Source organism: Accipiter gentilis, chromosome 33 (genome assembly GCF_929443795.1).
Source record: "Accipiter gentilis chromosome 33, bAccGen1.1, whole genome shotgun sequence".
NCBI classification, from domain to species: domain Eukaryota; kingdom Metazoa; phylum Chordata; class Aves; order Accipitriformes; family Accipitridae; genus Astur; species Astur gentilis.
In genome coordinates this window covers 6,713,505-6,736,314 of record NC_064912.1, presented here as the reverse complement: position 1 = coordinate 6,736,314, position 22,810 = coordinate 6,713,505, and the positions used below count along the sequence as shown (strand labels likewise).

The 22,810-nt window shown below is 41.9% G+C and overlaps 1 protein-coding gene across 2 annotated transcripts; it reads right to left on the bottom strand.

Moving 5' to 3' along the window:
• Nucleotides 1-5,074: 5,074 nt before the first annotated feature.
• Nucleotides 5,075-22,240, bottom strand: HAPSTR1 (HUWE1 associated protein modifying stress responses). Of its 2 annotated transcripts, none has more exons than XM_049791028.1 (4): nucleotides 21,768-22,240; nucleotides 20,705-20,785; nucleotides 16,257-16,532; nucleotides 5,075-8,017 (listed from the first exon to the last, which is right to left on the bottom strand). In XM_049791028.1, exons 1-4 carry the CDS (start codon nucleotides 21,985-21,987, stop codon nucleotides 7,773-7,775), a joined length of 822 nt encoding a protein of 273 aa, XP_049646985.1. In that variant the 5' UTR covers nucleotides 21,988-22,240; the 3' UTR covers nucleotides 5,075-7,772. The 2 variants fall into 2 exon arrangements, with proteins under 2 accessions (XP_049646985.1, XP_049646986.1); XM_049791029.1 differs by lacking the exon at nucleotides 21,768-22,240 and adding an exon at nucleotides 21,300-21,540.
• Nucleotides 22,241-22,810: the final 570 nt, after the last annotated feature.

Sequence of the window (22,810 nt, the reverse complement as noted above, 5' to 3'; positions counted from 1 at the left end):
AAAAAAACCCACTACCACTGCAGTATGCACTTGCAAGAGCCTGTGGCCAACAGGTAGTATCTAGGTTCCTCTCAAACCAGAATATTTAATATATTCAATATTATTTTTTACATTTGCCACTAGTTTTGGTTATGATTTTGACATATCCTTGAAAGGAAAGATGCTTAGCTGGGACCTGCTGCTTAATCTCAGTGGAATACACAGAAGTCTGACTATTTCAGGAAGTAAAAAAATTGAAGTAATGCAGTTCCAGTTCATAGCAAACTCAGGCACTGGAACAACTTCAAAAATCTGCATTTCTGGAAATCTTAGACTGGAACAGAGTAACTCTAACCCACATTCTACTTTTAAGGCAATATCCCAGGTTTGTGAAAAAAAACTTTTCAAGTCACCATTAGTCTACCTGATGCTTTCCTGAATCTTCAGTACACACAGCATCCAGTAAGTGGAAAGTTTTAGACCTTTATAACTGATATAATTTTACCATTTGTCTCCAGAAAGTCATAAAACAGACGTAACAGAGCTTTAACTGATTATATGTCTAATCTGTGTTGATAGTTTCAGTTTTCTACAGTTTCCCCTCTATCAGATCACATCAAAATGTACACCAACAGAAGCTAACATACAAAGTTTCCTCCAGATTTTGTAGCATCACTTACCAGTCTGCCACAGCACTAACGAGGAGAGGCTTTGGCCTCAATACAGAAGCACTTAGCTACTCCTAATTGGAATTTCGCCTCTTCGAAAATGGGATTTTTATGACTTAAAGTCATAAAAGCGTCCACTCTGGCGGACACTTTCCTGTCATTTGGAGGTGGTGTTTCCATCAGCTGAGCAGACGATGTAGTGCAAACATCCACCCCCAAACAACTGTTACTTCAAAGCCCATGAAACACGCAACACAGAGGTAAGAAATTGAAGGAGTCAAATTTGGGACCAGCTGCTACTTTGCAGGACTGCATAACCTTAGGAGGTTATGGAGTAGCAATTTTGATAGAACCACCTTTATGTTTCCAGAGGGGTATGCGCCTTTTCCATAGGAAAGGAAAACTGTTCCTAAGTTACCTGTGGTCAGTTGTTATTTGAGCAGCAGGTGTTACTTGGCAGCAAGAACACCAGTGTCTTTTACCCCCCCATGGATAAAACTGCATTGAGAAGGACAGCATAGAGTAAATCCTAGACTAATTCAGGTGGAAAGGGAGCCCAGGAGGTTACCTGGTCCAACTCCTGCTCAAAGCAGGTCCAAGAGCAGGATGCTCTCGGCTGTATCCATTTTGAGTCCCAAGTATCTGCAGGGATATACGGACCCCACAACCTGTGGGCAACCCAAGATTATGTTCATTTAAAAGAAACCCCACACATCACGTACAAGCACTTACCAGAAATATCTCGATGTTCAGAAAGGCTGCATTCAGCATGGGGAGATGCTCCTTGTGTAGAAGAGGTCGGAATGAGCCACAGTCACGAACAGGAGGAAGAAAACCAGATGCAGGCACAGCTTATGGGTGTATGCTTTAGGAAAGATCAAATCAACCTCAAAACTAACCCTGAAGGAACTAAGGCCTTCTTGTGTTGAAACTATTATTAAAGACCCCAGTTACTGGGATTTAAATAAGTTGAACCCATTTCCCTGGAAAATTTCTATGTGGGAGAGGTGAATTGTCTATGTTTTCGTAAATGCATCTAGGCAAAAGGAAATCTGAATTTTGGCAACACCACATCTGAAGCTGTTACAGAGCAAGCAGCAGCAGACGAATCGGTTTTTAAATCTGAGACTCCAAGTGATTTGCACCACTGCACTGTCACCTGGCAGCACACAAGCCTCTGCAGCTACAATATTCAGAGCATCTTAAGCAGTTTCCTACTCTGAAACCTACAATCATTTCAGTCATAAAGACTTTAAAATTCATTTTAGCAGATAAGAACGCACCTTCACTGATTCATGTTAATGACAAGAGTATCTCCAGGGAGAGAGGAAAAACGCCTGCCTACCATGGGAGATCACAGGTGCTCTTCCACAGGAAGTCATTTAAATGTAGCCATGAAAGAGCAGACATAACTGCATGAGCTTTTCCAGCAGAAAGGCTTAGAGATGAAAGAAATTATACAAACTGTGGTGCTGTCAGTAAGATGAAGAGTTGGATTACTGGCAGAAAATTCAATGCAAGTTTCCAGAAAATGGCCCACCTTAGCTGAGAAGTCCACTTGCCTCTAAGCATAATCCACACGTTTCTTTTTGTTGGTGCTTTTAGAGAGAATAGGAAAACAGGTTTTAGAAAACTTTTGTTGAAAATAGCATTAGTTATCTTCACCTGTGCTTCATGAAATAGACATAGGGCAGCATCACTGTTGCCAAATTGTGGCAAAACTCTCTCCCTAGAGCTTTAAAACTTTAATTATACTCAAAAAAGCACAGTAGGTATTTTTAAAAAATAGCTACAAGACTGGCCTAAAGCATTCCAAAGATGGAAAGACTGTCGTAGTTTGAAACTGGTCTAAAGATTGTTGATTTGCTGAGAGGCAATGCTATAGACAGCTGGAGTTATTACCTGTATGAGATCAAGTAATTACTCAAACAGGAGAACAAACTTGGTATTTTCTCCCCATCTTACTCTTGGTCTTGCATACTGCATTATAGCTAAGACAGACTCAAGGAATTAACTTCAAAACAAGAAAGCTAGGTTCAAAAAGTTATCAATATAAAACCAAAAATATGTATTAATAAAGCAACAAATGCCAACCTTAGGACTTTTCAGCACTGACCATATTCTCTGAGCAGACATACACGTGGCTGTTATGGGCAGGAGCTGGAAGTGACCCTATCAAAACTCCAGTAGAAACTTAGAACAAGATTCTTAGTATACCTAATTTAAATGCAAACATTTTGAATCCTCTGCTTTGATGTTTTGTAGAAAGGACACTAGATGTACAAAATACCACCAGAATTCTTGTGGCTTGAGTTTCAGAGCTGGAGAAGCATCGCGAGTTTCTTCCTGACAAAGATGTGAGATAGTGTTACACCATGACAATACAAATGGGGACCCCAGTATTTCCTTCTGTGCATAGCCTGCTGTTCTGTGGCATCCAGAACCAACTGTACCTTTACACTTCAAACAAAGTCGATACAAAAATGACAAAACGTTACAAAGCACGATTAAGAGTGGTCTTAGATGCCATCTTAAATTGATCAGTACTTTTTATACTGGAATTCAAGATTTTCTACAAACCATAGTGTATGCTCAACAGGCTCATAGCAGATTCCAAGGTCATACTCTCATGCACTTCCCCACCACATCCCATCTTAGCCAATGAAAATACAGCCCTATGTACAGTCCCAGTGTTCAAAACACCCAGAGAGCTGCTATAACATCAGCCACAAGCGCAGCAGCATCACCGCTCAAAACAAAGTCACATAGGAAATGCTGGAATCTCATTACCCACCGAGAAACATTTCGCTTCCAAGTCTCTAATACAGAGCTAGGTGATGCTTCCATACTACACAGAAGTGAATTTGGTTGGTTTATTCACTACTGCCCTTGTGACACATTTGGGTTTCCTTTTGAGATGGTCTGAAAGGGGCCCAGTGAGAGAATGACAGCAGAAAGCACCAGTGTTGACTACAAAGCCTTTTCATAAGCTCTCAGAGAAAGTTTACCAGCCTCAAACTATCCACAGGAGTTACACACCAACAAGGAAAGCTTTAGAGACAGGCACAGGTACTGACAAGTGCCAGTGCCTTCCTCGTTACCTTCAATAATAACCAGAGGATCTAGCACCAGCAAGCCACAGGGCCTTGTGGCTGCCCCAGACGACCACACCGGCCCCAGCTGGCGCAGTGACCTCAGTGGAACACATCAGGTGTGCATTCCTCCTTGCTGCCAAAATACTACTAGCTCCAGGCTAACTTTTGAAAGAAGCTGGTTTTTTAGAAGTCATTTAAGAATACTTTCCAAATCTCACTGGAACATTTCGCTGGCTAGAAGTGAAAAAATGTTAACATTAATAAAAAAAAGACATTTTTAACTTAAAAGCTCCTGTGAAATAAAGCTTTCCTTCATACTGAAATTCAAAGACCTGGTGATACAGCAAGGAAGTGGAAAGTAGTTTGCAGGTTTAGGGACACCTACATAAAGCAGGAAAAGCTGCTAATTAAAGCACCTAATTTCACTTAAGTCCAAAAAGTCTTTTGCAAGAGGTTGGAAAGCTCTTCTACTGAAGCCAATACCACTTACCTTTCTGAAAAGGTTTTAAGTGGCATAGTTTAAGATACTGCTCCTAAGTATTAGTGATGTTAAACTCTACAGAACATCTTGAACAAATGTAACAGTACACCTCAATTCTTAACATCCTCATTAGTCCATAAAAGACAAAAAGGAAAGCCTCTTCAGTGTAGCTAGACTGAACAGCTACCATCAAATTGCATTCCTAATGAAAAATCCTACTCTGCAGAACCAAATAAGCCTGTCAACTTGCACTAATCATATCTTGTTTTGGGTTTACTGATGGACTGTATTATTCAGAAACTTAAATAACTACAAAGCAGCCCGATTAGTTGTATTTATTTTTTTTATTAGGTTTATTATGACTTAGAGTTTCTATTACTCCAGCTGGGTAAACCACATTTGAGAGTAAGTTTAACTGCAGGACTTCAGCTTCAGCCAAAATCATTTTTGCATTACTTTATTGTAATATAGATTTAAATTTAACATTTAAAACTTACTTCATTAATAAGCAAGCCAAGCTCAGTAGCTTCAGTGCAGGATGTACTTTATGTAACTTGCCGCACATTCATGTTAAATTTGATGTACATGGAGAAGAGACCGGTCAACTATACGATTCATAGGAGAAAGCAAAAGTAAGCACCATTTTTACCAAACTAAACAGTTCTCAATTCAGTGTTTCTTACAGGAAATCAACTCGCTTCTGGCTCCAGGAGCTACAGTTTGGATAATAGCTGAAAGCTATTTCCAGAACGTCAATTTTCTACACTGGCACAAGAAATAAGTCTTCAAAGCAACAGGAACTGGACTTTTTTCTTTTTTTTTTTTTTTAAGAGACAACCTGTTCTCTTGGTGTGTTTACCAGGTGAATACATGCATTTTTGATCATTCTGGCAGAGGTTAAAAAAGAGCAAACAACAGTTGGGGCTAAACAAAAAACAATCAAAAAGTTGCCAAATATTTAAGGTACAAGCAAAAAACATTAATGCAACCAGTTTAATATCTAAGCCTGCTTTCTTTCAAAGAAAAATGGCACAAATTAAATAAAAAGCCAGGCAAATTTAGTTTTATATGGTACTAGACTGAATTAATGCTTCAAAGCATTAACAGGATTTATTTCACTGCAAGAAAGGGGAGAAGTAATTTGAACAGGCTCTGTATACTTGGGCTAGACCAAAAACAGTTAGTTTAGTCCATATATGCAGAACTGATACCAATATGATGTTACCTTTACCACATGTAATAGTAAAGTGTGTTAGAAGTTGCAAAGCATAAGCATCTTAGTTGTATAAGCCAGTTAATGAATAAACAGAAGAGCTGAAGAATGGTTCTCACTCATGTCCTTTCTGTTCAGGACTCCAGATTTTTCTTTTGGAACAGAAAAATCCCTCTACCAACAGCCTAATAAATACTAACAGATATATTTAGATACCATCTTCAAAATCTTTGTTGAAAATGCAGTCTTCACATGAAAACTAGCTTTATGCAGTATTAATATTTTATATAAAATAAGTCTTATGAATCGTAGTTAATAGCAGTAACTGAAATTAATGTATACTGAGTCTTCGGGCGATGTGCAAGTTTAACTGTGTTACACAGGTGGGGGTTTTGAACAGTTCTTACCATCTTGCTTTGGACAGTTCTTACACTTGTCCCATAAGCTACAGAACCTCTAGCTACAGTGTTGTGCAACTGTTGACATCTTCAAGAGCTCTTCAATGCAAAGAAATTTGATGGAAGCACCACAAAGCAAGGAAATCATGCTCTTAGTAGAGTGCCTTGAATTCTAAGAATTTAACACATCATTGCTGTCTTGCCTTGGCTACAGAACACCAATGAGAGGACACCAGGGTAAAAAGGAGCAAAACCACAGTGAAGTCTGCTTCAAACAGGGAATACAAAAAAAGATCTGATTCTACAAGCACATAAGAAAAAGTCTTGAAGAGCTGTGTATTAACATGGAGCTCAAGGTGCCTTAACTTAGCTAGAACACCATATTTTATTTATTTTTTTTTTAGTATTGTGAATCTAGCATAGCTGCATTTCATCCAAGAATCGGTCTATGCTTCCAGTTAAAGCATGCATACCACCTCACTAAATACCCCTTCCCAACTTGCAGGTTTGGAGATCTTCATTTTCTTATTCCTCCTGTATTACCCCTTTCCTAGGCAGAGATTTAGAGGCCCTAAAAGCCAGAGCTCTCCACCAAGGACTTGCTGCATCTACATGTAAAAATAGTTAGGACGCTCTTTGAGACTGACACATATACTTCCCCATCCAGAAATGGATTTGCAGCACATCAGTCTTGATCTAATTCAGTTTTAGATTATGCTTAAGTTATGGCAGCCAGAGTTCAATCCTATGAATGTAAGCTCAACACAATAAGAAAGCCATTTATCCTTTTTAATTCACCCTTATGGCATGTTTAGCCAGAGCTTTATAATCAACTTCCAGTTTTAAATTATTTTCTTAGCACTTCACAGAACCTGCATGTCACTCCCTCCTGAAGGAGATGGCATCACACAGAATCTTGTTTAAGTTAGTCCAAGTTTCCACATGTGACCAGAAGTCTTACTTGTCAGACCACACCACCCCTTTTCCAACTAGTCCCCCTCACTCCCTCTTCCTCCCACCCCTCCCCAGCAATGGGCAATTACTTCACAAGAAATGTAAAATGGGTATGGGTGTACACAAAACCTACCCTTCACTAATACTGAACAGAAAAGCCTATTTTCCAATTACAGGACATCTTTCTCTAAATTTAGGTCAGCACTGGTGCAGTCTGCACTGTGTATGATTACCACGAGGATAATACCAATAAGTACATATATTTTCTCAAACTGATTTAAAAGCCTATGAAGTTAATCGGGGAAAAGTTTAATATTGCTACTTCAGAGCACTAAAACACACAAAGTGAATCCAATAAAGATCCTTGTATTGATTCAATATTAAGTATTAATTGCATGACCATCATAGCACCTCTTTACATTATCACACAATCACCAGAATTATCAACGGCTTTTAAAACTAAAAAGGGTACAGTCCAATATTTATAACTTGCACACTGTTACTATATAGAAACTAGGTGCATGGTACAGTGCTGCAAAAATGGAAGCCTGCAGTTTTGACAAAGATGCCAAGTCATGTTGTAGACAATTTCAGTCAAACTGGCAATACTGTTTAAGCAAATACTCAACACAGCAGGAAATAAAGGACAAAAAAAGCATTCTATAACCAAATAAACATCTGAAATTTCCTTTCCCTTTAATACAAGTAAGGTCACTTTTAGCCTTGGAACGGATACATGTTCGCCTATGATGATCTTGCTAACTACTACACAATATCTGATGTCCTCTGCTAAGAATATAGTTTAAGAAAGCCGCAGTTACAAGAGGCATCTAATGTAATATCTAAAATTTCCTTTATGGCAATTATTTAATTCATTTGTCTTAAACAGTGAATATGGAAAGATGGCCTCATGTTTCCTTTTGAATAGTACTCTGAGGATCAAGTGGCTTTCAAGCAGCATGGTGGGTTTGAAATTTTTGCAGTTTAGATCATTCTGTTGCGTTTATGAGTTGGTGAGTCTGTAATGACATCGCCACACTGGGCTGAGGTACGCTTTCTAGTTCCACCATTGTCCAAGTGGAGTGCCATTTCTTCTGATATGAAAGTGTTCAAATCAACATCATGGAGTCCGTTTCTCCTTCGACTAGCATTGGAGCCACTGCTCACATGAGTGGGCGAGCCTGGGGTACTTGAGCGAACACTTATACTAGCCATTGCACCACTAAGACCTAGGGGAAAAAAAAGAAAAAAGTATTTAGGTCAAGCAGTACAGAAAGTTAATTTCCCATGTGTGCCAGAAGGGATGACACTTATCTGACTTCTAGTGAGATGGTAAAGGCACTTCGCCCTATTATTTGTACCACACTTATTTGAAGTCCAGACCACACCTTCCCAGCTTTCAGTCCATATAAGAATCTAGCAATTACTAGAACTGCTTTTTATGACATTAACAGTGAGCTTGTATACCAGGTTGTAACAGCAAATGCTAGCTCCATAAGCATGACATGCTATTCAAAATACATGTACTTACTCAAGAGTAGACTATTTCAATATAAAGGCTTCAAACTAGACCAACAGTTATACAGAAGGAAAATCCCCTACCAAGGGCTTTCCAGGTTGACCTGACTTGGTCTTGTTTCAAACACCACCACCCTCTTCCCTTTCACCCCACCAGTCACTATAGTTCTAAAGATAACTGCAGTATGACAGCAGATCTTAGACAGGTGTATACCACAGCTAGTTTTTAAATAAAAGCTTTATTTCATGGCTGCCGCTATTAGCCAACACATTAGTATTATCAGAATTCAGAAGGGGACCTAAAAATAACAAATAAGCCAAGCAAGACCACATGACAATCCCCCAAGATTTGCTGTCGACAGATGTGATCCAAAACACTGTACCAGGTACCCTGCAATTAACTTTGGTTTGTGTTCAGGTTATTAATAAAATGTTTAAGACAAAAGTTTATTTCTTATACAAACAAGGCCATAAAAAAGAAAACTACAAACTTCGCACTAATTTAAACCTTTCTGTCTTCAGTAACATTACTATTACAACTTTGTAAAAGCAGGACATTCCAAAACATAAGTTTAGTAAGGGCTAGTACCTGAAAGCCTAACAATTCCGCTCTACTTGGCATTCAGGCTGTATTTGTAGATAAACAGGAGCTCAGAGACAAAACAAACATCTTTGCTATCATAACCTCTTCAAATCTGAGTATTATTAAGAAAGTACAAAAAAATCTGTTGGCCTTAGAAATAAACTAAAAAAGCAAGGGTCATGCAGGAAGATGAAGAACAGAATAAGATCTACATCTGTGTATATTTCTAGCAGTAAGAACAAGCAAATGTTAAGCTGTCCAGGAAGATTTCTGTCTCAGTAACCTTCAAAATCTTGGGTGCTCTCAGAGGTTTTCTCCAGTCTCAAATACTCCACACCTTTGTCCAGTCATCATACATCTTGTGTGTGTGCAAAGCCATTTAATACACACCTTCACATGTGGTCACATAGGCCACCAAAAGTCACACACTGGCAAGTAAAGCCTAACAAAACCTTATTTATTAGCTGCTGATAGGTCACATAAGCAACTTCAGAGGCTCTCTGAGAAGACTGCCAGAGCTATTAGATCAGTTGCCAGAATCCTCAATTAGAAGATAAATTCTAAAGCTATCTGCAGCAATGGCGGGTTGATAATACAAGTCAGCATAGAACAGACCAACCAATTTCACTCTATTGCACATTACTGTTGAACAAACATTTAAAGCTTAGATCTCGTAACAGCACAGGATATACTTTTACATAGATCAGGCATTATGCAACAACCAGTAGAAACAGCCACTAATCATTGATGCTTTCTTAGAGCTCCAAGTGGTGTTCCAACACAACTCAGAAGCACGGTCTGAAGTCTGATAGGGACCCTGCAGGTTTTTTTAATATTAAAATCATCCTTCACTCACAATGGCAGAACACATTTAAACAGCAGAAGCTGTTTTAGTGAAAAGATAATTCAGGAACACAGTTTGTTCCAGTACTCCCAGGATTAAGGTCAAGCTTAAGTTTAAAGCCATTATGAAAAGAGGTTCCTATACACCTACCAAAGAAAGTAAAGCAGCTAATCGATGACATAAATGCATGAGCAAAAAGCCAATTCAGATGCCATAACTTGGATAAACCACCAACGCGCAAAATTTGGGCAGGTAACAAATCACTTCACAATTCAAAGACAGCAGCAAGTTTAATTTCAACTAGCATGACATACATTAGAAAAAGCATTAATTCATCCTGTACATTTAAATTGGAAAAAATCTGACAGCACACAGAAGGTGACATTGTTTCAAATCCAAACTGTTTGTAGAGATTTCCCCCCGCATCACTATTCCAAGCAAAATTGCTCTGAACACACAAGTTCAGTGTTTTAACTTCCACTGAGAGTCGACAATTTATACAATTTAAGTCATTTACTCTTACACAACCCATAACCAAATGGCCAATATGCTAATTCAGTTTTATCATGACATCTTTTCATTATGTCTAATGCCCAAGTAAGGAGAGAAAAATTATTCTAATTAAACCCAAAAACTGACCCGTGATGTGAGAATACATTTTGGCATCACACAAGAACTATGTTTTTAAGTAGAGCCTTTTCAAACAACAAGCATTTTTTAAAATAGTAAATACAAAAGTCAGAATTAAAAGATGCATCTGTAATATGCTCCAGCATATTCTAAAACAGACTGCCAAGGTTTGCAAGCAATTCCTCAAGCAGGCATTGTCTTTCTAATATTTAGGTAATACTGAATCACTGCACATGTAAATATACAAACAACCTTCAGGAGATAATTAAGAAGTTAAAATCTTCAATCAAACCTGGTGTCAAAGGCAGGAGAGTAGGTTTTAATTAATTTCTACAAAGATATGAGTACAAGGATATTGCATCACAACACGGACTTCTAGTTGCAGTTTAATCTTGCATCTCATACAGGTATTTAATACTGTGAACTAGCGAGTAACAGTCATTACTGAGTATGCTAACAGACTGAGTGACAATTTAGTATCAGTTACTGGCAGTTAACCATATTACATAGCACTACACATCAATCCAAGAAAGCAGAACTGTCAAACAAAACATTTAGATCACAGTTTAGGATTGGGTAATCAAGCTAACATGGAAGAATCAGAAAGAAAATTCAAGGCATGCACTGAAATATGAAGTTGCCATTTCATGGAAGCAACATCTCCAAAGACTAATCAGCAATGCAATTGAAAAGATCCATTTTTCATTGACAGAGAAAAAGCATCTTTCAGGAGCTGTGATCCACAGTTCATTTTTTCTTGGAAAGGTGTTATAATGCAAAGAGGAAGTCTCAAAAAAACCCTTTATTGTAAATTATTCTGAGTGGACACTGAAACCTCTTCTCAAAGCATTTAACCATTTAAAGCAGTAAAGCAAGCAGTAATAGATATTAGGAAATAGCAAGATGACATGTTACTGTTAGCAACACCATTTTACAACCTCAGATTTCTGTATTGTGATTAACATAACCTAATAACAAGTACATCAGTTTTGTCTATACAGTAGGACAGATTCAACCAGCTACTAGTGTCTTTACTTCTTTCACGATCTCATGACCACCTTTGAAGGCTCCCACTGTTTTCTGCAGGAGACATTTCCTTTTTTACTAGAGGCCTTTAAGAAAGGACACATGGCTCTTTCTCCCTTTTTAAACTTGAAAGGATTGAAGTGGAGGACACATCTAAAATATTCTGCAGTACTTATTACATTCTCATATCTGCCACATCTTTCAGACATCAACAATATGGCATTTCATAGCCAGTAATTTCAGAAAAAAACTCTGCTTTTATCTGAAGCTACATTCTAAAGCATTTATTACAGTACTATTAGAAAAAGCTGCGGTATAGAAGAAATAGTTATAAATTAGCTAGTATTGGTCACAAGTTCTGATCTAGCCAATTTATAACTAAGTACTCTCCAAAACTATCAAGTAATTAGAACATTTGGCTAAAAGTATATGTTTTATGGAGCATGAAATACTTAAGGTAAATAAAACTGTCAACTCAAAATTAGCAAGTTTATCAACACCAGCCTAACAAACTCTAAATGCCATTTTATCTGCACTATAACCATGTCCATAATATGAGTTATTCAGGTCACTACCACAGCATAATATAGCAGATAACTACTGTTCAGTATAGTCATAGTATTAACTATTGTTTTCCAGAAGTTTTAATCAGGAAGTATCAAAAAGAACATTCACGCTTAGGTAAGTATGACTAAAGCAGGATTAGTTAATAACCCCCGATAAATTCAAAATGGCATGCAGATAGATCCTTGTCACTCCTCTATGTCATACTCACACTCTCACAGTACTGCTCAAAGAGCAAGTTTTAGCAGTACATACCAGTACACAACTCCGATAGTTTTTGAAAGAGTTTAAAGGTTGTGTGCATATATAGCTATCAGAACACTGCTCTCTCATCCCCTCTTCTACCAACTGCTTCTTCTCCACTCTGCTAACAACTGCTGATGTTTTATATTGCAGTTTAATATTCTGAGAAGAGACTAAGGAGGCCTAATAGAAATTCAGACTCTTTACAGGGGCCAAGCCACACGCTTCTACATGCTAGAGCAAGGGTTCCCCACCCACCCCAAAGAGACTGAATCACATTTATGATATACACCAACATTAAAGATAAGGAGCAGAAGAACTAACACCCCCTCACTCTGCTGTTGCCCATTTACATCATTTTTAGTTAAGAATGCTCAAGTCTAATGCATTTCAGTGTTGTCTTCCCAAGCTTGCTTCTTCCCCCTCCTCAGATCATAGCATTTTCTCCCATTATACTTGGAGAATGGTTTGTAAAGCATGTAGCACATCCCACACTAAGACCAAAGCATCATTTCAAACACGGACTGTGCACGGCCACCAGCACTGCAAGACTTAGTATGCTAGCTAGAGCCAGGCAGAAAGTGACCTGGCACATGTCAGCTTTTGGGAATCTTACAACTATTAGGTCAGCTTGATGTAATTCTGCCATTTGGAACTCTTCTCTTACAGAACTGGATATGGCAATACGCATCCAGAAAGTAGGTGAAGATACATCCATACCTATGCTAACCGCAATGACATTTTAGAGACTGGTAGAAGTTAAAAACCCGACTCTATTTGAGATGTTGAACAATAAAGGTATTTATCTTCTACTATCACATCTTAAAATGCTAAGCATCATCAGATGCACAGTTTTTGAAGTTTCAGAAAAATCCACTTGAACTTGAGTGTAAAATAGCATATATTAAGCTAACTACTTAATAACTACTTAAGCTAACCACTCAGCTTTTCTTGAAGGCTTTAATTTCTTTCCAGGCATTCAGTTTAAGTTTCCAGCCATGTTTTATTTCAAAAGTTACCCATCAGCACACTAATAATGGAAAGCTGACAGATTTTGGAGATTTTTTTTTTAATTTACCAGAGTTTACTCTCTTAAGAGACTACTTAGTTCCAAAAACTCATTCTCAAGTGCCCTTAAATTACACTAAGGATTCCAGCAACAGCTGCACAGCATACACGCCATAGAGTTAAAAGGAAAGGTAGATCACATACTCCTTAAACATTGTGTCAGTATAGGGGTTTTTTTGTCATGATCATTTTGCTTTTAGTACTATAGCAAGTCTTGAAAGCAGACCAGTAGAGAAGAACAAGTTTCCTTATAGCACAAAGACTACTGATAACTAATATCACAAGATTAAATTTTGGGTTCAAAATCCCTAGCTTTTGTCAAGAAAACTGTCAACCCCCTTGTGGAGCTATAATATAGGTCAGATCTAACAAGGTTTGACATAGAAGAGGTAAGGTTAAAAACCCAATTTTAACAGATTTCAGATGCAGCATACAGTTTTAAGATTGTGCTAATACCTAAAGATATTCTTCTCTAATGTTTTAGTCTAAGGGTTACACCTAGAATTCTGTTTGATGTTCCAGGAAATATTTAATTATTAGCTACTTTGTTACCACAGCTTCTTTCAAAGTTTTCAGACGTGATTATGAAGCATTTAGAGGTTATATGATCAAAATACACGTATTTTCCCCATCAAAGAGCAAGATCAGCAAGTTATAGCACCATGGTCTTTAGAAATATATTAGTACTTACTTCTGAAAAGTCAATAAACCAACTCTGCTTCCACAGAGCTTTATTTGGTATCATAGATTCATACCTATCCCTGCTTCACTAAATGAGGTCTTGCTTAGAGCAGCAAAGTTTTAGCATTGTCCCTCAAATCTAATTCAGCCCATCCATCATACCAATAGATAAATACTCCGTTTCCACAGGAAGCCTACCAGCACAAAACAAAGCCTCACTCCTTTACATGCCAGTCAAAAATCCCCCTTTAAAGCCTTAGTCCTGAACACTTGCCGAGACTGCTACTCACTATCATAAGGTTTTCTCTCAACACCTAGAAGCAGCAAATCACTTTTAAACAGCCTGCCAAAAATGAAGATAAGCACTGCCCTACAGAGGACATGAATTTACAGATACCTGAAGATCCTATGCAGGCTTCAATCAAAATATAGTTCTGAGATGCCCTATGATAAATAGGAAAATAGTTTGGGAGACAGTTTAATCACAACTCCCTTAATGTTAAAGAAAAGGGTGGGGAGAAGCTGGAGGAATGCAGGCATTGTAGGCAATAACCTAAAAACAGTTATGAGGCCAAACACAAGCCTAGTCACTAAAGGATTAGCACAAAAGCATTTGTGTCAAAGGCCAGATTGAAACCAGTATCAAGAGAACCTAATCCAGAAGGTGATTGACATAATCTTGTCAACCAGCTGATGAAGGGGAAGAGTGCATTTCTAGCCCCTGCAGTGCCAGTACAGGGCACAGAACTTCCTACAGTCCTCATGACCCTGTATTACCTTTTGAAATATGAAAGAAAACTTTATACCTCACAGTTCCGATTCCCATGCTATAGAGAACTGACTTCGATAAACCACCTCCATACAAAGCAGATGCTAAGAAACAATACAAGGACATGAAAAGAGCCATAATTGCCAATAAAAATGCCTCTGAGTTTACTCTGCTTGAGACCTCACTGTGCTGAAGTGAGTCTACCTAGACTACTCTCACCTGAGAGTAAGCCTTTATAACTAAAGCCAACTGCACACCAGATTCAACTACAGTTTCAAAAACCAAGATTTTTAAGAGGGTGTTTATCTCATCATATCAGGTGAGAGCCAGTTTCTGCAGTTCTCCTCGCAAAATTAGCTTTACCTACTGAATAAGCAATACTGGTGCACAGAATTCTTTAGCCAGCTTCCAACATGAGAAGGAAAACTGCCAAAAGCTACACGTCTGGGTGGAAGCACGCTTGACTGAAATGGCAACAGAGCAGCAAACAATACCAGAATTAGGCTGTCACCTAGACAGTGACAGTGTCTGGCTTATGTATCTTGAAAAACCACCACCATATAGCAGAAGCAAAGACTGCATTTTCAGGAATCCACTCATCTAATTAACTCATTAATTCCACCCCCCACTGAGAATACTGAGACAGTAAAAATTTCATTCAAGTGTCACAGGCTGTACTTCTAGATAGCTTGATTTTTACTTTTAGAATAGTCTACTATGTATACCTCAAGATATCTGCTATCCTTTAGAATTTTAAAAGGCATAAAACCCACAGGTGAACTGCTTCATTTCACATCAGGAGCAATTTAAAACACATTTTTCTTTATCACTTGCTAGGTAATAGTCCAATACAGAATAAGCTACTGAAAATTACTATCTGAAAAGGAAAAAAGATACACTACCAACAATTCAGTAGGACATTGGTAGACATTTAAGTTTGAAAGTGAAATAAAACCAAGTTCTGAACAGGACTCAATTATTGCAATTATGTGCAAGTGAAGCACCCCTTCCAGGGTACTTTAAGTAGAATGCTAAACCATATTATTGAGTGCATCACAACAAGGGTACTAGAGTATAGGAAAGTACCCCAGAGAGAAGCTTCAAACATTACATTTCCTCCCTAACCCCACAAAAATTTGCTAGTTATTTGCTAGTAGCCAAATCTTAATTTTAACTAGTTGCTAGCATAGTATTATAATTTTCTAAGAATTCTGTTTACTTCAGCATTGGCATGCCAAGTCTCTTCATGCTTCAAAAACACTACCAAGTAACTGTTCAGTTCACAGGCTGTAGAATATTACAGATCCAAACCTCAATTTTATACAATACCTTTTTCTCATTCAAAGTATTTGACTATGCAACTTTTTAGTAGCTAATATGCCTTATACATGCAAAAACTCCCTTGGAGAATGAAGGAAGTAACCTTCAGCTGGAACATCAGGTACATGACATATTACAATACCAACAATGGCCAAGAGCCAGACATGCTTTAAGAACCCCCACCCAATTTTAACCAAGTAGTATTGAAAAAGTTAGTGTTACCATGCAGAGCTATGGCTTCACGGAAGGGTTGCAAATCAGTCTCTACAGATGAGCTAGTTTCTGTTGAAGTAGCTCTGTTAGGGGATACTACAGTCAGTCTTGGGGGAGCTCTAGAATTTCTTGGAGGAGGAACTTTTCCACATAGGAAGCTGATCAAGTCTTCTCTACGAATAGTTCTTCTGCGTTTTTTAACCCAAGCTAACACATCCTTATTCCGACGCTGATAGCCAATCTGAATTCCTACATCAAAGCTTCGCTGATGGACATCCACACTTTCTGCAAGAAGACAGAAAAAAGTTTTCTTAAGTGTTACAGATAGAGCAACGTGTAGTATGGCACATCACTGATACCGCTTTCTGTCAACCAAGGGAAAGGAGTATATCTTCTACAGGTTACTGTAATGCAATACCAAGTTAGCTGTAACAAATTAGCAGCATTGAAGATGAGTCCTATTAAACCTAAAGAGAATATTAGCAAAAAAGTTCCACTCCCTTTACAAGTCAAAGTCAACAGCAACTCAAGCACTCCATAAATAGCATTTACTATAATTCAGGTCAACACCACAGCACTGTTCATGAAACCATATTGTACCAACATTAAAAACACACTTTGAGCTCATCAGTCTGAGGAACGTACTTAAATCAGACAGTGCACTTTAAGAGACACTCTTAAAGTGCATCAGTACAGTCAGGAAACCCCACATAAAGGAATACCTGTTTTTCTTGATTCTGATAGGTAAGGAATTTTCAGAAAACTCAGATTTCTTTAGAGTCCTTCTAAGTTTCATCTGAATTTCAACTGCAGAGGCATTTCACAGGAGGCCATAGTTTTCAAACTAGTTAGAACACAAGTGTCCCCAATGCCTTTCAATTAGGCAAAATACCATTTACAAAGCAAGTCTAAGAAAATTCCCTTCCCCATTTAAGATCCCATTGCAAATTTGATATACAAAAGCTTTAAACACATACTACTTGCAATTAATCCTACTACAAAGTGCAGTTTTATTCTCCATGGATGTACCTGGTCACCTGTGCGCATCAGTTACAACTGTGCCTCTGAGAAACACCCTTAAATGCCTTGTATTACATTGCTTTCAAAGTACAAAGGTAAGTGCATTTCTGGCTAGTAGTTTAAGTATGAGTAAATTTCAGACAACAGTAACAGGTGGGACAAACCCTATTCCCTACTCAATTATGCTCATCTTGTTTGTCATAATTTGTTATCCGACCTTTGCCAACAGCTATTTCAGTTTTATGAAAATTACTGCTATGTTGCTCTTGCTCCACTAAAAGACATCAACATATCCACTCTAATTTCATTTACTCAATTTCCATAGGTTGTTGGTTTTTTTAATCTGGCAGATAAAAACAGCTTCTTATATTCTTGCTTTACTAATGAAGTCCAACACAAGAGCCATTTTCCCAGAACAATATTAAGAGATTTATTTAAGAACAGCTGTCAAAGATATTGGTTTACAGGTAAGCAGTGACATACACATCTTATCTAGTTTTCTCACACTCAAAGAAACCAAAAATAATCACTATTAAATGCTATCCTTAGACTTACATTCTAAGGCACCACTGCATGGTTCACAAAAGAGAGCACTAAAATCTACACTATCAAAGAGCAGCACTTCAAACATAACACGACCTACCAAAAAAGAAAAACGTCTCAGATTGAACATAGTTAGATCTTGCAGCTTTTAGAATATAGGCTATACAGGTATACATAAGAGTACACTTTACACGTTAGTTACTTTTATGCACTCTAAGAGTATTTTGCCTATGCTGCTTTGTAATCAAAAGGCTAGATTTCCAAATGCTAATTCCTGTGAAAGCAATGGCAACATGACAGATTATTCCTCCAGCCATTTTAGACTCCACAGCACTCACAGTAAAAGCTACCCAAACACTTTGGAGCCACTTTGGAAACTGACAATATTCCTTTAATCACTTCCTGAAATACCATGAGAAAGTCCTTTTGAGAAGTGAGGAACCCAGCTTTATGTCAATAACCTGCTTTCCTTGTATAGGAGAATGCTTTACAAAGGACTGAGAACTAGTTATGAGGTCAAACACACTAACTACTGATGTAGCCTGGACAAATTTCAAGCATCATTACCCTGGGAAAGATTACATTTTTATGGTAAAAACTACAACTACTTTGCTTACAAAGTTAAGCTGGCAAAATATAAGCAGTCAAGTTGCATACATTCTGAAATTACTAAGTCAAAACTAACATTAGCAAACATTCAGATTTTTTTTTTAAATAAAAATAAGGTAAACTGTAAGCTCAGAAGCCTTGTTCTAATATATGCCCAAGACTTTCTACAGTGGCCTTAAGTTCTAAATCCTGTGTCACAATCCATGCCTTCACTTTAGTGCCATCTGGAAGATAAGCAAATGTCTTTAAAAGCAGCCTCTATCACCAGCACCAATCAGAAATTTGTGATCCAAGACGTTCAAAGTGTGATGCAATATTAAACCTCTAATCTATTTTCAGAAAAAATGCTGACATTCAAGACATCATGGCATTCTCCTTATGCACTATTCCTCATGTAGCTCTTGTTAAAAAGAATTTTGATGCTTTAAAAATCCAGATCAGAAACCTAGCTGACAGAGCAAGAGGCAGTTTGTGGTGTTCATTTTACAACACCAAGTACCTCTCCAGCATTTTGACAGAGTCCTCCAAAACACAAACATTACTGAGTATGTGAGAAACAACAGGAGATTTTTGAAGAGCCGTGATCATCACTAGGGAAGGCAAATTCACATTAAGACACTTCAACTTGCCTGGTATGCCAGCATCTAGCTGGTCTACCTGTGCTCTCAACAAATTTCTACCCACTTGGAAGTTAATTTAAAATTGAAAGATGGCAGTTCTGAGTAACTGAGGTACCTCAGCACTTAAAGATTTGTTTTAAGGAAAGATTTGTTTCAGGTGCTGCTCCTTGAAGTATATTACATTACACCCAGCAAAAGACAGCTTCCTACCTAAATTCCAGTTTCCCCGATCACCACATACATACTCTTCTGTTAATCACATTATTGCCAAAAAATAGGGCTCATTTTGCCTATAGCACAAGTAATCCAAGTGATTTAACCAAAAATAAACAGGCTAAGGTAAGTGTTTGTAGTAAGGATGCTGTAAGGGAGAGCAATGTCATTTGTAAAAATTAAAAAAAAAAAAGACTATAATTATTCCAGACAGTTTATTAAGACTACCTGCTGCTACTCTAGCACCATGCTCAAGTGACTAGTGTCCCAGACCACGTTCTAGTGACCCACTCCCTCAGGCCAACATCTACCCCGTTATGTGATGTGCTCCCCCTTTATATGACCTATGACACATACACAACATTCAAATCCACTTTCTGCAGCAGTCAAGTCTCTGGCAGTGAGTATTATGCATCTATATTTCCTCCTTGCTCTGTCCACATCTGTCAGAAACCTGATCAGCCATCACAAACATGTTACTAAGTTCAATTGCTTAAAGCAAATCCAAAATGGGAAAACTGGAGACAAAAAAGAATGTGCAAGTAGAACTATAGATAGTGCTGTGCAGACAAAGGAAAAAACCTCAAAAAATCAAACTACAAGTCAGAAAAACAACAATTTGGAACTTCAAAGTTTTTTCCTTCCTAGGAATGGAAGACAGTAACAATGAGAATCACACTGTGCCAACTTAAGCCTCCACTGATATAGAGGTCATTTTTGTACAGTCTTTTAAACAAACTAAAAACCACCAAATGATTCTTCTGCAGACAAGAATTCTTGTGACAACCCAAAGGACAGCAGAGTTCAGAAATGGATCCTGACAGATAGAAACACACAGTAGAACAGCACAGAAGCACAGACACATGCAGGGTGCACTCTTACCAAAGTTTTGGCTAACACTGCTGTCTTACAGCCACCTTGGGACATAATCATAATGACATTTTAGTGCTTCAAATGAACTGGGAGGCTTACTTAAAGCTCACTATCACAAGAAGATAAAACTTCGTAAAATTCTGCGTGGCCATTATATGACGAACACTAAACCCAACCTATGCTTCACTGCAAATGTACATACATATCTTATACTGATATCCCAACATTTAATACAACGTGAAGAGTACAAAACACAGGAAATTTAAGTACTTTTTAATAGGCCACTGCACTCTTCCCTTGAATTCAGGAGAGCAAGCCACACATTAAAAACATCCTTTTTTCAAGGGTCTCGAAGTAAAACAGCTTTTAACTTATTAGTCACCGACATGAGGCAACAGAAAAGATTCAGCTACCATCAGCTAAAGTGGCCCAGGGAAAACTTGCAAGATTCAGGAAGCAGTCTCGGGTTAGATTTTATCAGGGTGAATAAGAGACATTAACAGGCCCTGCTTATGAGTAAGCCGGGGCAGGAGGCAGAGTGGGGCTGCCGGGGCAGCGGGGAGGGGGGTAGCCCCTTACCTTTGTAGAGGTTGGTGACCGCAGTGGCCGCGTTCTGGAAGGGGACCCAGAGGGAAAGCCCCGGCTGCTGGCACACCCGGTCTGCAGGGAGGGAAGGACACACGCTGTTTATTTTGGAGTCACCAACTCCGAACGGCCATGTTAGGTTTCGCCATTTTGTTCCACCTTCCGAAGGCAACTCGGGATCAGGGCCCAGAAGGGCCGGGCCGCCGGCGGCCCGGTCCCGGGCAGCGGGCGCGGCGGCGGCTCCCCCAGCCCGCCGGGGAAGGGCCCTGCCCGGCCCCCGCCCGCAGCCCCCGCCGCACAATGGGGCCGGCCCCTCACTTCGCCATTTTGTCGGGAGCCTCTTCCCTGGGCTGGGCGTCGGGAGCCGCCGCCGGGGCCGGGCTTCCCGGTCTGCCCCCACCCTCCCCGCCCCCGGAGCCCGCCGCCCCCCGGGCATTCGCGGGGCTCGCCCCCGCCGCCCGGGACCCCCCCCCCGCCGCCGCCGCCGCCCGCCCCCCCCCCGCCCCCCTTCCCCCCGAGGCCGCTCTCCGCCCGAGCGCCCAGCCTCCCCGGGGCCGGCAGGGCCCACCGGCCGCCCTCCCGGGCCTACCCCTCCGCCAGCCGCCCGTCCGGGGGCGGGGGTGGCCAGGCCGGGCCAACGCAAGAGCCCGGCCCGGCGGCTCCGCCGGCCCAGGCCGCTCCGCCGGAGGCCGCGAAGGGCGATGTCCGGGCAGCGGCGGCGGTTCCCCCTCACGCCATTTTGTTTTCCCGTCTGCCTCTATGGACGGGCGCGGAGCCCCCGGGCCGGAAGCCCGCTCCTCCCCCTGCCCAGGCCGCTCTCGCCGCCACATCCCCTTTGTAACGCCGCGGCCCCGCTCCCACCCCACCCCCGGCGGCTCCGCGGCCGCCCCGAGCCCCCGCGCCCACCCCCCCCCCCCCCCCAGCCCTCCGCCGCCACATCTCCGGGCCCGGCCTCGGCCCCAAGCCCACCGCGCTCGGGCTCCAGCGCCCGCCGAGCCACGTCCCGCCCCAGCAGTGCCCCCCCTCCCCCCCCATCGCCCCCCAGCGCGGCGCTCACCCTTGTAGAGCTGCGCCACGGCGGTGGCCGAGTTCTGGAAGAGGTGCCAGAGCTTCTGCTGCTTGTGCTCGGGCTGCGCCGCCGCCTCGTCCTGCAGCTCCGGGGCCAGCGCCTCCTCCTGCTCGGCCTCGGCCAGGCACTGCCGCTCCCACTTGCTGAACCAGTGCTCGGGCCCGTGCTCCTGGATCTCCGCCTCGCCCTCCTCCTTCTTGTCCTCCATCCTCCGGCCGGCTCCGCGTCCCTCCCCGCCGCCGCCGCCGCCGCGCAGGCCCGGCTCCGCCGGACAGCCGCGCTCGCCTCCGCTCCGCCGCTGGGCCGGCTCTACCTCACCCCCATGCTCCCGGGCCGGAGCCCGGTCCCTCCATCCGCCGGCTCCAAACACACTGAGCGCCGGCGCCGCCCCGAGCCCAGTAAAAGCCCGTCGGAGACGCCTGGGAACCTGCTGCCGCCCAGCACCCGCCCCCGCCGCCCAACTGGCCGCCGCTGCCCCGGCACCTCCGGTTTGAACGGCACCGCCGGCCCTCATTGGGCCGCCCGCACGCCCATCAGGCGGAACGCGCCGGGGGGCGGGGCCCGAGCGCAAGATGGGTTACGCCGTCACAGCGACCGTGCGCAGGCGCCGTTGAGCCGCGGGGCGCAGACGCGGCGGCCTTCCCCCCGCCGCCGCCGCCGCCGCCGCCCGGCCCCGCCCCCTGGCGTGATGCGCTGGGCCCCGAGGCGGCTCCGCCCGCCGCCGCCCCCCCGCCCCGCACCGGGCCCGGGTCGCCGCCGGCGCCGGCCCGGCCGGCAGGTCGGCGGCCCGCAGAGCCGCCCGGAGGTCCGCCGCGGCCGCGGCCCTGCTGCGCGGGCCGGGGGGGGGGGGGGCCCGCGGGGGCTGGGCTGGGGCAGGGCAGGGCAGGGCGGTTCTGCCATCTTGGCGCCGGCGCCTTCCCCGAGCCGGCTAAGGCGTTGCCCCGCCGCGGGCTGCCCCCCGGCCGCCGGGGCCCGAAGCCCGTGAGGTGACAGCCGGCCGCCGCGCCACCCACCTGAGGGGCAGGTCCTCG

What these genes read in the sequence shown, in the direction of transcription:
- HAPSTR1 (XM_049791029.1), bottom strand. Translation starts at nt 21,540, where the DNA reads ATGTGGCGGCGAGAGCGGCCTGGGCAGGGGGAGGAGCGGGCTTCCGGC. An exon ending in GGTCACCAACCTCTACAAAG is followed by an intron (nt 16,533 to 20,704) that starts GTAAGGGGCTAC and finishes GTCTTCTTGCAG; the next exon opens with AAAGTGTGGATGTCCATCAG. An exon ending in TGAAGCCATAGCTCTGCATG is followed by an intron (nt 8,018 to 16,256) that starts GTAACACTAACT and finishes TTTTTCCCCTAG; the next exon opens with GTCTTAGTGGTGCAATGGCT.